This window comes from Heterocephalus glaber, unplaced genomic scaffold (genome assembly GCF_053883595.1).
Source record: "Heterocephalus glaber isolate CG9 unplaced genomic scaffold, H.glaber_assembly_v1.0 deba00001452, whole genome shotgun sequence".
NCBI lineage: Eukaryota > Metazoa > Chordata > Mammalia > Rodentia > Bathyergidae > Heterocephalus > Heterocephalus glaber.
Genome location: NW_028258302.1, coordinates 4,791,094 through 4,806,928, shown reverse-complemented (window position 1 = coordinate 4,806,928; position 15,835 = coordinate 4,791,094). Strand labels below are relative to the sequence as shown.

The window sequence follows — 15,835 nt, the reverse complement described above, 5'->3', positions numbered from 1 at the left end:
ACCAAATAAATGGAGCAAACTATTAAGTGCCACAGGCCCTTAAAGGAGGTGGCTGGTGTGGCTGAAATAGTCAGGGAGGAGTGGGCTTTCATCGAGATCTTGAAAGGAGGCCTCTACTTGGATAATCTAAGAGGAGGAAGAAAGATATTCCAGGTGGGTGAAAGGGGTAAATAAAGGCAGGGATGTGAAAATTATATTTGGAAACAATGGAATCAGAAAGGTTGTAGTTGAGTCACTCAGGGAGGAATATAAAGATATTGTTGGAAGGAGCCAGGCCTGGTCATGCATGCCTACACTCCCAACAGTATTTGGGGAGGATGAGGCAGGAGGCTCACCAGTTCTAGCCTAGCCTAGGCTACTTAGCAAGACCCTGTCTCAAAATAAAAAAGGGCTGGGATGTAGCTGAGTATGAAGACTAGAGGTTTGAGAGGTACAGGTCTTATCTCTGTACCTAAAACATAGTAAATCGAAATAGGAGTTGAGTTTCATAGGGCTGTAGAGGGCTTTGTTGAATAAGAAAACTAAAGAGCTGGACTTGATCCTTTGGTCTTTTGATAGTCACTCAAGGATTCTGACTGGAGGGCTATGTGGATCAAGTAGTGAGTTAGAAAAATTTGTTGAAACAGGCTGTGTACTCTACTTGCCATAGCTTCAGCTATGGAATCTGTGTCTTCAATTCTGACCACTTTTCTGGACTGTAGACCTAAGATTTCAACTATCTGCTGGAAGCTCTTGCTAACATTCTGTTCTTTGTCTTTTACTTGACCCAACTTACCCACATCAAATTTGTGCCTCTTATTTTTATTATCTAAAGATAAAACTCTTCTTTAATTTCTCTGGCTAGGAACAGTTGTCTTGAACTCTCCCTTTCTTTACCCTACCACATCTAAGGGATACTTAAGGGTCATTGGTTCTGGCTCTACATTGTCTTGTGAATCTCTTTGTCTTCTTTACTTCCCTGCTGCCTCTGCCTTTGGTTTTTTTTCTTGTCTGTCACAGTAGATCTCTAAGTGGTTTTTCCACCTCTTAGTATAATTATGGTGCAGTCTGGCCTTCAGCCCCAAACCAGGCCTATCTTCCCAAAACATGCTAGTTTAGAAAACTTCAGTAACATCTGTCGATTTTAAATGAGCCCATACTTGTCATTATCGGGGTCCTCCATGATTTGACCTCATCTAGTAACCTTCCTAGCCTACTTTCTCATTACGTTACTAAACGTATGATCTATCTAGCCATAGCATTCCCTAAACATATGGTGTTTACTTAGGTATATCCAAATCACAGCTGATGTTTTTTTTCTTGTTTGGAATGCCTTATTTAGCCCCTTTTTGGCCTGCCAGAATCCTACTTGTCATTCAAGAATTAATTCAGATACCACACCTTCCCACCTTCCCTGAACTCTTCTCTCTGACTGAATTACTTAACTCTGTGTTTATGCTTTAGTATCATTTTGTGCAGTGTGTATCTGATAGCTTATTTGCTCAGTGTTTTTAATTATTTACATAATAGTCTCTTACTACTAATTGTAAACTTCATAAGGTCACAGAATAGACCTATTTCAACACCCTCTTCCCCTTCTCTGTCAGCTTGGGTGTATCCTTTTAGATTTCTAGATGACTGGTGCTTCTGGGCTTCCTAAGAACTTGTGATTTTTTTGGTTGCCCTCAGGGAAACAAGCAGAGGTTTTCTTTTCATTTGTTTTTGAATGATTTCATGATGTAGTGAGACCTTGTGGATAGGTTAGGTTGTTGGATCAGAACATAGAACTTTGCATCTCAAATGCAGCTTTCATTCTGTACCACTCCTATTCTCAAATTGCTCCTTGTAGAGTAGGACAGAGACTAGTAAATTGTGATATTATACAATAATCACCTAAACCATTGTATGTAGGGGATGGGAAAATATTTTAGAGGCGGTGACAGTTGAATTGAATTGAATGCTAAGAATGAAAAAGGGGAGGTATATTCCATGCAGAAGGAACAGTATGTGCAAAGGCATGAAAGTACAAGAAAACATGCCCCATTTGGGGGATTAAAAAAAAAAAAAGGCTGCAAGTTAAAAGTTTTCATGGAAGGGTGGAGAGAAATAAGTGGCAGGAAGGAATCATATCAAGCTAAAAGTTTGAATGTTATCCTGAATGGAGGCATCAGGGTTTGGCACTGGAAAGAGTTGGGTTCAAATGTGAGTCCATTCCTGACTTTGTGGTTTTGGACAAGTTGCTTATCTTCTCTGGACTTTATCTCTCTGTTAAAGTAATGCTTAAAGGGTTGCTGAGCATTAGAAAGAATATATGAAAGGTGCTTAGCACATAAGTATGTGTTCAATAGATTTTTACTACTAATATATAGGCAGAATAAAGACTCATTGGAGGGTTTTAAGGTGGACCATAACAAAATAAGTCTTGGCAGCATTGAGAAGGATGGATTGTACCAAGGAAATCTGTCAGAAACAAAAAGAGTTCTGTTTCAGATGAATGAGTTTGAGATGAGCATGAAATTTTTAGGAGGCAATTTGATATGTGAGAGTGGTGTTAAAGACCTGGGCTGAAGATATGGATCTGGGAATTATCTGTGTATAGATTATAGTTGGAACCATGGGAATAGATTAAATCATTCTGGGAGAAGGTAGAGAATAGGTATTCTTAACTTTTAATTTTTTAAAAGCAATGATCCCCTCCACTATAACACCAAAAGCTTTGCATATACTTTTGTTGTTTTTATGATCCCCACCCCAAGCCCATCAATGGAGATCCATGGATATCTTAAGAAGCTATAATATAGAATAAAAATTATAGAGGACCAAAGATGAATAAACATTTAAGGAGTGAGCAAAAGAGAGAGAAAAACCAAAGGAGGAGGAACACTAGATTCAAGGAGAGCATGTCTGGGAATGGTGGTGCATAATCCCAGCACTCTGAGAGGGCCGGGGGCGTGGTGCAGGAGTGGGGTGATGTCACAAGTTCAAGTCCAGTTTGGGCAATTTAGCAAGACCCTGTCTTAAGGTTAAAAAATAAAAAAGGACTGGGGATGTGGCTCAGTGTAGAAGTCCTCGGTTCAATCTCCAGTACCACAAAAAAGAACAACTGGTTTAAAAGATAAAGGAATGATCAGCATTGTCTTCTGACACAGAGAATTCGAATGAGAAAGGATGCAAAACCACCCACTAGGTTGGTAGTCAGTGACTGTGGGCAGAGCAGGAACAGTGAATCTGTGGGGTTGGAAGCTATAGCCAGATCAGTGAGTAGGAGGTGAGGAAGTAGAGTCTGAGCTTTGTCATCATACTTGTTCTGGAAGCCCAGGGAAGAGAGCTGGCGGAGAGGGGGAGTTGAAGGTATGCAGGCAGGGGATACTTGTTGAGTTAAGTTCCCAAGAAGAGGGAAGAGGTAGGATCCAGATGTGAGATAGAAGGATGGACTTAGGTTACAAGGAGGGACATCTCTGCCAGTGAAACTGAAACAAAGAAAATTAGAGTAGATATTGGTAGCTTTGTGCCCAGAGGCATGCAGTGTAGTGGTAGTCTTAATGAAATTGAAAACAAGTACTAAATCCTTCCAATTACAGCCTTATAATTTAGAAATTTAATAATTAATAACACCAAGCAAGTAAGATACTAGATAGGGCCGGGGATTTAGCTCAGTGGTTCTGCTGCCTGCTGTGCAAGTGCAAGGACCCAAGTTTGATCCCCGGTACCAAAAAAACCCCCCACAAAAAACCAAGATACTAGATAAATACCTTTGTTAGACCTGAGATTATAAGAAATTTCCAAATGAATTTTGCCCTCTCACATAAGGGTATTTTCTGAGAATTTTACCTTCACTGTTAGGTGGAGTGAGCTAGGTTAGGCCTAGAATTGAAGTAGGGATTTATGTATAGGAAGCCAAACCTAAAACTTGCTGAATAGTTTGAAAGTCTGAGCTGTTTCGAGCATGGTGAAGTTCTGTGTAATAGTTAAGGTTTTTCTTGGTTTTCCCACTGAAATTCCTTGCTAAAATATTGTTGTTGAACTCTAGGTAGGCACTGTAATAGCCTGTTATGCTGGTGGTTAAGTTAGGAAATGAGCTTTCATTCAGTTGGTAAGCCTGCTAACATAGGATCTTAAAAAAAGATCCTTCACTCCTACAGGCAAAGGAGTTCTATGAAACCCTTTTCTGGGGAACATATAGCTCAGCTGGTTTTGGAAGGGCATGTAGTCATGTTGCTTTTAATAATTCTATTCAGAAAATATACTTTGATTCTTTTCCTCCAAAATTGAAAGGCAGTTATTTATCTTTGAGAAGCATGATTGATGTGTGGCTATCAAGTTTCTCTAGGGCAGTGATGGTGAACCTTTTATTATTAATTAATTAATTTTTATTTTATTTTTTGAGACAGGGTCTCGCTATATAGTTCAGGCTGGCCTTGAGTTGGCAGCAATCCTCCTGCCTCAGCCTCCTGAGTGCTGGGATTACAGGTGTGCTCCACCAGGCTCAGCTGCAGGTGAACCTTTTAGAGCTTTCATTGATAACAGATACCCCGCTATGGCGTGCCATAGATTCACTGCTCTAGGGCAGTATATTCTTGGAAGGCCTTGTTAAAATGTAGGTAGGCACTGCAAAATAGCCCCTTATGCTGATGTTTAAGTCAGGAGATGAACAGAAAAACCTATGGGTAGTGAGCTTGAAAGACTTAGTCACACAACTCACATCTTCAAGTCTAAAAGAACAAGGCAGTGGACCAAAAAGAAGTCAAGTAAATTCCACCTATTCAGAATCTACTAATTTTAGGGCTGGGGATTTAGCTCAGTGGTTCTGCAGCCTGCCCTGCAAGCGCATGGACCCGAGTTCGATCTCCAGTACCAAAAAAACCACAAAACAGAATCTACTAATTTAAAAGAAAATTTGTCAGCTTTTTTCATTTGTGAATTATATGACCTATTTGTATAATTTTTTTTTTTTTTTGGCTCTGGGGATTGAACTCAGGACCTTGCGCTTGGGATGCAAGCACAACACGGCGCCACTGAGCTAAATCCCTGGCCCTGTTTGTATAATTTTTATGAGAGAAATTCTGAGAAAAAACCAAGAAACAAAACCTGTGTCTTTGGTGTGAGAATTTTGTAAAACTAGAATCAGAGGTGCTTATGATGGGGGTAGTTAGTGTAGCTAAGCAGTATGGGTCTGCTATTGGTGAAAATGTAGTGGTCAGAACTTCCAGTTAGCTATAATGTTTCCATCATGGCTGCACATCCCAGCACACAGCTGATACTTACTAGAGTTTTGAGGTTTTTACATATTGCACTGAATTCTTCTAGGTAACTCAGTTCTTATTTCATTTTTTATTTAGCCAGTCTTCTGTTTATACACTGGCCAATTGAGAAAGTTTTCTTTGTTTTAGTTTTTGTTTTTAGATCTTGATTTGTAAAGCTTTAGCTGTTGGATGTTGTGGGTGATGTAAATAAAGTAAAGCATGGTCTTTTTCTTCAACAAGTTAATGATCTCACTGGTGATGTAAGAATAAGAATATTAAAATTATATAAATGCTGATTTAGTGATTAATATAGTAAGTACTGTAAAATTTGGAGGACAAAGAGATTACTGGGAACTGAAGCTGTCAGGAAAGGTAGCCAGAATAATTTTTTTCAAACACAGCTCTGATCATGTCAGTCTCTTATTTAAAATCTTTCAGTGCCTCTTCCTACCTATAAGACACAATATGAAAGGTCATGATTTGGCACATGCCATCTTACCGAGTTTTTAAGTCTCTTCATTACTTAATAAACATCCTGACTTTCAACCATTATTAATTCTATGCATTTCTCTGAATATAAGCTGTTGTCTCCTTGAATTTGTATGAGATAATAACTTCATGTAACAACTTTGCCCATTTCCCTTCTCTTTCTGGTTAACTTCTAGTCATCTTTTAAGGTTAGTTACGCTTCTGGAAAACTTTCACTACCTTCCATGTTTCCCTTCCCTACTCGGGGAGTGCTGTCTGCTTACTTGTTACAGCACATATCAAACGGCATTGAAGTTCTTTGTAGGGATTGTGACTTTTTTTTTGAGACAGGGTCTCATCATGTAATTCAGGCTGGCCTTGAACTCACTATGTAGCCCAGGCCAGCCTCAAACTCACGGCTATCCTCCTGTCTCAGGCTTCCAAGTGCTGAGATTATAGGCATATACCACCATGCCCAGCTACATTAATATTTCTTTTATTAGAGTCTAAAGTACCTATCAGCTTGGTCCTTAATATTTATCCAAAGAATAAATGAGTGAATGAACAGATTGGATTTTAAAGAATAAATAGTACTTGGAGAGGTAAGGAGGAAGAGAAATAGAGTAGCATGCAGAGAAAATAAATGGTATTAGTGCCAGTGATTTAGCTGGAACTAGTCCAACTGATTCTGATTTAGTTTGTAGGTGACATGGGCCTGAAAAAGATGATGTAGGTACTAGATGACTGAATTGGTAGCTAAAAAGATCAAAATATGTTGGCGTGATAGTGGTAAAATCTAATAAGAATCTTGGCTTCAAATATTTGTAAACCTAAAGTGAAAAATAGAGTCGACTTAAAATTTTTTTAACAGTCCCACATAAAATCCAATAGGTAGAATTTAAAGGAAGCAGATTATGGCACTTAATAGAACTATTAAATTGGTGTGCTATCTTATGAGGTAATGGATTTTCCATTATCTCAAGAATACTGTAGATGTATGTAAGATACTAACTTTGTTTATAGTGTGGCTTCTAGTAAAAAAAAAGGATCAGGGCTGAATATTCTAGAAGTGACTCTGGAGAACTGGCTGGAGTAGGAAAAAGTGAGTCCTCTACAGGACAGGGCGTCTGGAGAAGTCAGGCCAGGTATTGACAGTTAGGTGAAAACAACTGAGAAAGTAGGGGAGTTTGCCTCTGTTTCCTCTTAGGAGAAGGAAGGGAGGGAACAGATGTGCAATGATTGTAAACTAGACAGCTTTGAGAGTTCTGCTGGTGAGGGAGGTGGCATGCAGGAAATAACTGGGGCAGGGGAAGGTGACAGTGGAGCATTGCTCAAGCAGATTGGTGGATGGAGAGAGAGATGAAACCCATGTGCCAAGGCCTCCCCACTCCTTATGATGGCCTTCACAGCTTTGACCTTTAGAGCTTGTTGTGAAGCAATCAAGAATCACTGTGCTTCCTACTCTGCTCAGATTATGGTGCTCAGGAGATGTTGCTGTGATAGGATTTTTAAAGCACATGATTCTAATCTGTAAAATAACAGCATGGTCAGAACCACAGAGAAAAGTTGGACAGACCGAGCCTTCCTAATAAGTCACTGACTGTCCTGTCGTTCTGTGGTTAAAGACAACTGTTGTTTGTTTTTTGTTTGTTTGTTTTTGGTACCGGTGATCGAACTTGGGTCCTTGTGCTTGTGCAGCAGGTGGCGAAACCACTGAGCTAAATCCCCAACTTGTTTTGTTTTTTTGAGACATCTTGCTATATAGTTCAGGCTAGCCTCAAACTCACTTTTTAGCTCAGGCTGGCCTCAAACTTGCAGTGATACTCCTGCTCCAGCCTGTCAAGTGTTGGGATACAAGCATACACTCTCACACCTGGTTTAAGAATCAACATTTTAAAGTGGTCCTTAAAAAACAGGTGTGGGCAAGCAGGGGACTGGGAACTTGTTTCTTTTACTGGGGATTGAACTTGGGACTTTTCGGTTGTAAGGCAGATGCTGTAACCACTGAGCTAAATCCCCGGCCCCAGAACTTGTTTCTTGCACATACCTGAGCCCTTCTTCTCTGTTTCCTTTGCAGATGAGCGGGACCGGGTTCAGAAGAAAACATTCACCAAGTGGGTCAACAAGCACTTGATGAAGGTAGGACTCCTTCATGTATGTCATGTATGTGGCCCTAGCACCTCTTAGGGCTCCTAAGCTGAGTCTAATTCCCCTTCTCTTGGATAGTTTACATTGCTTGCCTTGTGCCAGTCTTGAAGATGTGCATATTCCCTCCCTCCCTCCAGTCCGTCTGTCTTCCTTCCTTCCTTCCTTCCTTCCTTCCTTCCTTCCTTCCTTCCTTCCTTCCATTATAGTCATGGCTATGGAAACAACCATATTATATGCTACTACCCCAGAAGGCTGAGGTTGAGGATGCTTGGAATGATTCTAAGAACACTTTATTGCCAACTTAAAAAAAATTGTTTGATATACCCCTATATTTTTATTTTTATTTATTCATTTATTTTTTTAAAGAGATGATTTTCCTTTACCATAAAGAAAATTATCAAGGTAGTATTGTATAAGCAGTAAGTACAAAATCCTCCTAATTCTATAGCTCCAAATAATGAACTACGGAAAAATAGCTTATTATTTGGTTAACTTTTTTTTTCCATTAAGTTTATTGGTATACATTTTAGGTATACAATATGATGAAATTCATCATTGGGATCTTGTACCTTTGCATGATATATCTTGGTTCTTATTTTTTCCCCATTCCCCTGCCCTCCATTCAACCCCTCCACCTTTCCCTATTTACAAAGATTTTGTTTCCATTTTCTCCTTTTCTCATATCTTTTCCTTTCCCTTCTTTCCTTTCCCCTACTCCTCCCACTTTCTCTTCCCCTTTAGACCTTTTCTTCCTGTTTCACATTGTCTTTTATACATTTTGATCCTTATTTACACTTTCAGTTTCTTACACCAGACAAACTATTTGATATTTACACATGTGTGTCCTGTTTACTTCACTTAAGAGTATGGCCTCAAAGTGCATCCATTTAGCTATAAATGGCTCTAGTTTCTCATTCTTTATGGCTGAGTAGTACTCCATTTTATTAAAAAAAAATCCAGTCTCCAGTTGATGGGCAGTTGGGCTGCTTCCAAGTTTTAGCCATTACAAATTGTGCTGCCATAAACATGGGTGCACATATATCACTGTGGTATGATTCTCTTAATTTTTGGGGGACGATACCCAGCAGGGGAATAGCTGGGTCAAATGGGACCTCTGATCCTAGTTTTTTCAGGTATCTCCACACTGATCGATCGCCACAGTGGTTGCACCAACCCCGCCAGCATTTGTTATTGGATAATTTCTTGAGAGCAGACATTCTTTCTGGAGTGAGGTGGAATCTCAGTGTTGTTTTCATCTGCATCTCTCAAATGACCAGTGATGTCGTATTTTTATTTTTAAATCTCATTACTAAGTAAGGATGGGAGAAAGGGGATTTTATTTTCTGTGTAGTTCAGACTGACCTTGAACTCATTGAACTTGTGGCAATCCTCCTGCTTCACCAAGTGCTGGGATCACAGGCGTGCACCACCATGCCCGGCAAGGGATTTTATTCTCTAAAGCTCATAAATCGTAAATGTTCAGTTTGAATTTTACCACCATGTAGTTCAAGATACAAACCATGTGGGAGAAAACTTCATTAAAAGTCAAGCAGAAGCACATTAAAGACCCACCTGAGGATAACTGGTAGGCCTACTTGATCAGTCAGTTCTGAAGGACAGTTTGTGAGCTCTGATAATCCCTGCTGCTCTGGGAAAGGTTGCCAGTGATCTCTTAATTGCCATGTCCAGTAACCTAGTTTCATCTTCCTCTGATTTGGTTTCTCTGAAGCATTTGACACTGCTGTTTGTTTCTTGAAACCTTTACATTGACTTTTAGGACACTGCTTTTTCCCAAGTCACCCCTTCCCGTTCTGAATGCTTTTTTTGCCTCTTCTCTCTGACCTTCCATGTGGTGTTCCCAGGACCCTAACGCTGGCCGTTTTCTTGCCTTGTTCTCTGTATTCTTGAGCAGTCTCACTTATTTTAGTCACAGGGATTGTTTGGTTGCTGAAGTACAAAGAAGCACAATTAGAAGTGCATACGGGATGATCTCACACAATCTGATGTCTAGATAAAGCTGGACTTTATGAAAACTAAAGTTATCAGGCCACTACTCTCTCTTTCTCTTTTTATGAGGCTTTATTTTCCTGTTCTTTTTGTGTGTCCCCTACTTCATTTTTCTGCATTTCTCTCATTTGTTACATACTAGATGTGGTAGCTAAACCTCAAACGGGTGCATCCCTGAAGCCACATGCTTGTAAATGTATTGACAAAAAATATGATGGATTAGGGTTTTCTTTCCTCTGTGGGCCATATGTCTGTCTATTGTTAAGGAAACTGTAGCTCAGGAGATGAGTACTTAAATCAAGCATGGCTCTTCAGGGCACTTAAGTAGCGAGAACTAAAGGTAAGGGTGATTTTTCAAACTTCAAGTACTGAATAAAGAAGCAGTCACACAGCTTTGCTGTTTCACTCATTCTTTCCCAAGCCAAACAATATGCATTCCTCACAGTATACTGGGCACATTCATGTACCCAGGAATATGCTGTATTTGACACATCCCAAATGATGAATATTTCTTTTTTAATTTTTTTTTTTTTTTTTTTTGAGGCAGGTTCTCACTGTGTGGTTCAGGCTGGCCTTGAACTTGCAGTGTAGCCCAGGCTGGCCTTAGAACTCAAAGTGATCCTCCTGCCTCAGCCTCCCAAATACTGAGATCACAGGTGTGTACCATCAGGCTCAGGAATGATAAATATGTCTGCTTATGTACCTAGTTGTGGAGGTTAGGGACTTAGAATCGTAGTACTTGATTCAGTACTGCCCCCAGGCTCTCCCTTTTTACCAAGCCTAATTAGTAACTTCCAGCTCAGAAAGACTGCTTGTGTCTGTCTGTCCCATATCTGTAACCCTTGTTCTTGTTCAGGGCTTCTTTGTCTCCTGCCTTGACCACTGTAAGTGTTCCTAGCAAAATATTCTATAGTAGTAGTAGTAGTAATAGTTCATTGAGGGATTCCTAGAAATCCAGCATCTTATACTAAGTCCTTTACATGGATTATCTCATTTAATCCTCCAGTAGCCTTATGCTGTAGGCTCTATTAATATGCCCATTTTATCTGTGAGACGAATGAGATTTAGAGAGGGTATGTATATTGTTCAAGATCACACTGCTAGAAAGAGTCGGATTGAAATTTTAGGATCCAGGCAGTCTGAAGTCTGACACATGCTCTTAACCTAGAGTACTAGCCCTTGTTTCCCCCCACCTTTCTAGGCTCATAATGCCAAATTCTCATCATATGTTAAGCTCTTGCTAAATTATGTGGCATGCTATTTTATGGCTGTATATTTTTGCTCTGCTGTCCTCTATGCCTGGAATACCTTCCCAAAGTCTATTCTGCTTGTATAACACTGACTTAACACCTTAAATGTTTTTCTGTCGCATGTGGGGTCAGCTACCCTTTTCTTTGTGCTCCTTGCTATATTCCTTATGCATTTCTATGATAGCAGTTTTTGTTTGTTTGTTTGTTTTTTGGAGACTAGGTCTCACTGTGTAGTTTAAACTGGCCTTGAAATCACTCTGTAGCCCAGGCTAGCCTTGAACTCTCAGAGATCCTCTTAGCTCAGCTTCCTAAGTGGTGAGATTTTTTTTTTTTTCTAAGTGGTGTGTAGCTTTTATGTATACCCAGCTTGTGATAGCGTTTATGTACATTATATCTTTCTGGTAGATTATAGCTTGAAGGCAGATAATATACTATGTTCTTATAGTATCAGGGCAAAGGGAAAGAGGCAGAGAGAAAGACAAACAAAAATGGCTATTCTCTTCTTTAAATTCCTTCAGGGGCTACTCGTTGTCTCTTGTTGATGATACCTAACTCTCCTAGTGCAAAGCCATGCACAGCCTGTTTCCAACCTGCCTGTCCATTTTCATTTCCAGGTAGACTCTCCCGTGTAGCCTGTACTATAGCCACACATGACAACACACTGCCCCCTAATCCTTGTGCGCTTTCACACCTCTTTGTTTTTCTCTCGCTGGAATGCAGTGCCTAGCTACTGACTACTTACTACTTACCTGCCTAGGCTGAACTCCAGTAAATGCTTCCTGAGACTCTTCTGTCCCTCAGACTAAATCAACTGCAATTTCATTCCTAGTCAGTACTGCTTTGAAGAGACGCCTGTGTGTTCATGTGTCAGTTTCCTCTGTTGGGTGCTACACAGAGCCATGAGAAGTAGCCATTATTTGTTACCTTGTGTAAATAATATTTGGTGGTGCTTTATAGTTCATGAAGCACGTTTTATCAGACTTGATCCTTACAGTGTCCCCACGGACAGAAAAAGGTATTTTATATTCTGTTTTCACAAATAAGGAGAATGAGAGTAAGACCAGTAAAGTGACTTTCCCAAGACCATAGAGCTAGTGAGGAGTGGAGCTAAGAGTCAGTCATGAGTCCTCCAGTCAGAATTACTAGGTCTTTCACTGAACATGCCCCTCACTTACTCTCCTTTCGTACCTGGCTCTAACCACAGGAAGAACCGAATTAATCTGCCTCAAGTTTGTTCCTTGAACTTTGTCGTTGAATTCAAAGGCTGTGGCTCCCTGCTGCTCACTTGTCGCTGCTGCTGCTGCCTGTTGGACCTCAGCTTCAGTGCTGTGTGATGACAGGAGGCCCAGCAGGGCTGGGGTGGGGGATGGGAGGGGGGGTAGAGGAACACACCATAGGATTGTTAAACATTGGAGACCAGCCAGAGCTTTACTTAAACCCTTGGCTATTTTTCATCGCTTCTCAGGCTGCCAGCCTTATGATTCCAGCAGCATTTTTTTTTTCCCAACAGGATTTTTTTTTCACTTTGGAATATTTTAGAGAGAGAGAGATTCACTGCTAGTTAGAATCATTGCTCTAAGCTGGAATTCTTTGAACTTTAAGGTAGATTAGGGATCAAGATTTGATTTTTGCAACTCAGGCATCTTTTGATTGGCTGTTCAAGTATGACCAGATTAATGCTGTCTTTGTCCAGTAGATTAATGTAATATCAAAACTACTTAAGCCTCCCAGAGCTGGATGTAGTGGCCTCTAATCTAGCACCTGGGAGGCTGAGGTGGGGAGATTTCCATGAGTTCAAGGCCAGCCTGGGCTACATAGTAAGATCCTGTCTCAGAAAATAAAACCAAAAACAATTAAGCCCCCCAGGTTCTTGGCTTAATTGACATAGGATCTCTTGGGTCTCAGATATTCATTTGGGAAACATTTTGTTCTGGAATAAGAAAACTGATTCATCTTTATTAATTAAGAATGTTGTTTTGTTGTTTATCCAGTCTTTATTTATTTATTTATTTATTTTTTGTTTATTCAGTCTTAAAAGAGATTTGTTAAGAATGCACATGTTATGAAATATATAAACCTAATTTATAAGGCAAGCCCACAGACCCAGGAGTTATGTTTATTGTGTCAGAACCATCAAAAAGAGAAATCTAGAGATTTAAATTATCTATGCCACATCCCAGATCTTGGTAACCAATGCAGTGTATTTTCTTAAAGAGAACATAAAAAAAAGATGAGGGGGCTGGGGATTTAGCTCAGTGGTTCCGATGCCTGCCTCACAAATGCAAGGACCCGAGTTCGATTCCCGGTACCAAAAAAAAAACAAACCCAAATAAAAAAAAGATGAGCGTGTACGTGCCTCAGGAGGAGAAATTCTCTTTCTGGTTAGTTCCTATTGACTTAAAAGGTTAGCACATGTAAAAGAAAGGCAAATATTTAATCTAAGAATTAATTCTTTTCATTTTTATTCATGTATGCAATCTAAAAGGCACTAAACTTTCTAGAATATTAGTTTGAATTCCAGATATACCAGCAAAAGTTTTCAAACTCCAGATGTTCACTACTGTTTATAACTTTCCTTTGTTTTTGAGGATCTAGTTGAACACAGGAGAACTAATGGTTCTCGTTACTGTCTGCTGCATAGTTCTGCTGTGCCTGTGAGAAACTGTCTGCTTCTCCCCAAATGCTTCATGAACTTTCTCACTTCTTTGAGTCTTCACGTCAGTAGGAAATGTCAGAGGAGGCTGGGGCAACAACGATACAGTGCCTGGTTATAATAAGACTGAGGAAAAGTATTGTCCTTTCTGAGTGTGACCTGATGGTGGTGGGCTGTGGGTCTCTCTGCCTGGATGTGGTTACTGTCAGGGCTTGATTTCACTCCAAACTCACCTCAGTTCCCACTGAAGGTTTTGGGCCTGCGTTGGGGTTGAGGGTTTTTTGCTTTTTTTTTTTTTTTTTTTGGTACCGGGATTGAACTCAGGACCTTGTACTTACGAGGCAGGCGCGGTGCCACTGAGCTAAATCCCCAACCCGGGTTTAGGTTTTATCTTGATTCTCTACTCTATGCTTAAGTGCCAGCCTATTAAGTATAGTTACCTTTGGTGCACTTTAGAACCACCCTCATCCTCAGAGAATCTGTTAATCAGGGTAGGCTAGTACCTCTGATACAGGGGAAATGATATAACTCCAACCTACTAGATACGTGGTATGCTGAGTTCGTGTCCCCCAAAATCGAAGAATGAATTCTAAGGAACAATGAAGATTAAGAGTAGAAAAACTTTATTGAGAGAGTGCTCCTGAGAGACAGGAGGGGACCCGAAAGTGGATTGTCAACTAGAACACTTCTCAAAGGAAGTTTTATACAGCAAAATCAGGAGGTTGGTACAATGTGGGTCAAAACTATGAATAAACAATAAAATTACAAATATAGCTGCTTAGGTAATAATGATGCAATAAGGAAGCAGCTCACATAGCAATGTACATGGAAAGAACAAAGACCAGATGGATTAGAAGGTCTTGGTCACCCACTGGGGTGACTGATATCTATCTAGACTTTATTGGACCAGCCTATCCCATTTATCTTATCCCCTGGGGAGGTATGCAGGCTTGGTCATTCCTTTATCTCGAGGCCTGGCCTCCAACAGATGAGCCTCCAGCCACAGTTGTAATGTGTTCTCATTCTCTGTATTGATTTCCTCAAGGGCCTACTCTTGTCTGCCTATAATATTTCTACCTAACTTAACATCTATAATACCACGATTAGGGTTCCTCAGTTTAGGAAGTTTTTTAAATAGACCATTGAGGCCCGGGGATTTAGCTCAGTGGTTCCGGCGCCAGCCTCGCAAGCGCAAGGTCCCAAGTTCGATCCCCTGCACGAAAAAAGACAAAAAAAAAAAGAAAGTGAAAATAGACCATTGAATTTTTAGCTGCAAAGACTCACCGACTCCTAATTGCATAAGGGTTACCAGCCTTCACTCATTCCTTGCATTTGAGCACAGATCTTTCCAAAGTGGGAAGTCTAAGACAAATATAATCTCTTTTAGTGTTAGATTTTTCCTCAAAGAGGCACTTAGTCAGTGAATCAGTATGGAATTCCCCTTTTATAGTTTAGGAATCTGCCAAATCGGAAATCCACCTCATTATGAAGCTCGTTTTCCCTTTATCTTTTTTTTTTTTTTGGTACTGGGAATTGAACTCGGGGCCTCCCACTTGTCAGGCAGGTGCTGTGTCACTGAGCTACATTCCCGGTCCTCTCTGTATCTGTGTTGTGTTGTGTTTTGTTTTGTGGTGCTGGGTATTGAACTGATGGCCTTTGCGCTGAACTATATCCCTAGCCCCTTTTCAATTTTATTTTAAGACAAGGTCTTGCTAAATTTCCCAGGTGGGGCTCAAACTTGTGATCTTCCTCCCCCTTCTTCCCAGAGTGCTGGGATTACAGGAGTGTGCCATACTTTGTCTTTAAAACTTTCTCTTCTCACCTGTTTTTTGCTCCAGTATACAGTGGTACAAGGAAATTGAACTGCTTGTGTTTCCTTTTAATACATAGTTTTATAGGAAAGCTTTTCTGGACCAAGTTTTCTGTAGATATCAAAGAATACCACATCACAATCATTGCTTCTTTGTTGTTGTTAAGAGGGTTTCTCATTATTTAATAATACTGATGATATGTCATATTGACTGATCAAGCATTGTAGAAACCTTTTAAAAGGAAGAAACACAAATGGGAATAAGAAGACAGAGATC

General features: G+C 40.1%; 1 protein-coding gene across 21 annotated transcripts in view; it reads left to right on the top strand.

The window, feature by feature from the left end:
- The window catches only part of Macf1 (microtubule actin crosslinking factor 1), a 354,064-nt gene that overhangs the window by 117,199 nt on the left and 221,030 nt on the right, over positions 1-15,835 (top strand). For all 21 annotated transcript variants that reach the window (XM_087215006.1, XM_087215007.1, XM_087215005.1 and 18 more), the window contains one exon: positions 7,768-7,829. In XM_087215006.1, coding sequence (XP_087071132.1) covers positions 7,768-7,829 — 62 coding nt within the window. The remainder of the gene's footprint in view (positions 1-7,767; positions 7,830-15,835) is intronic.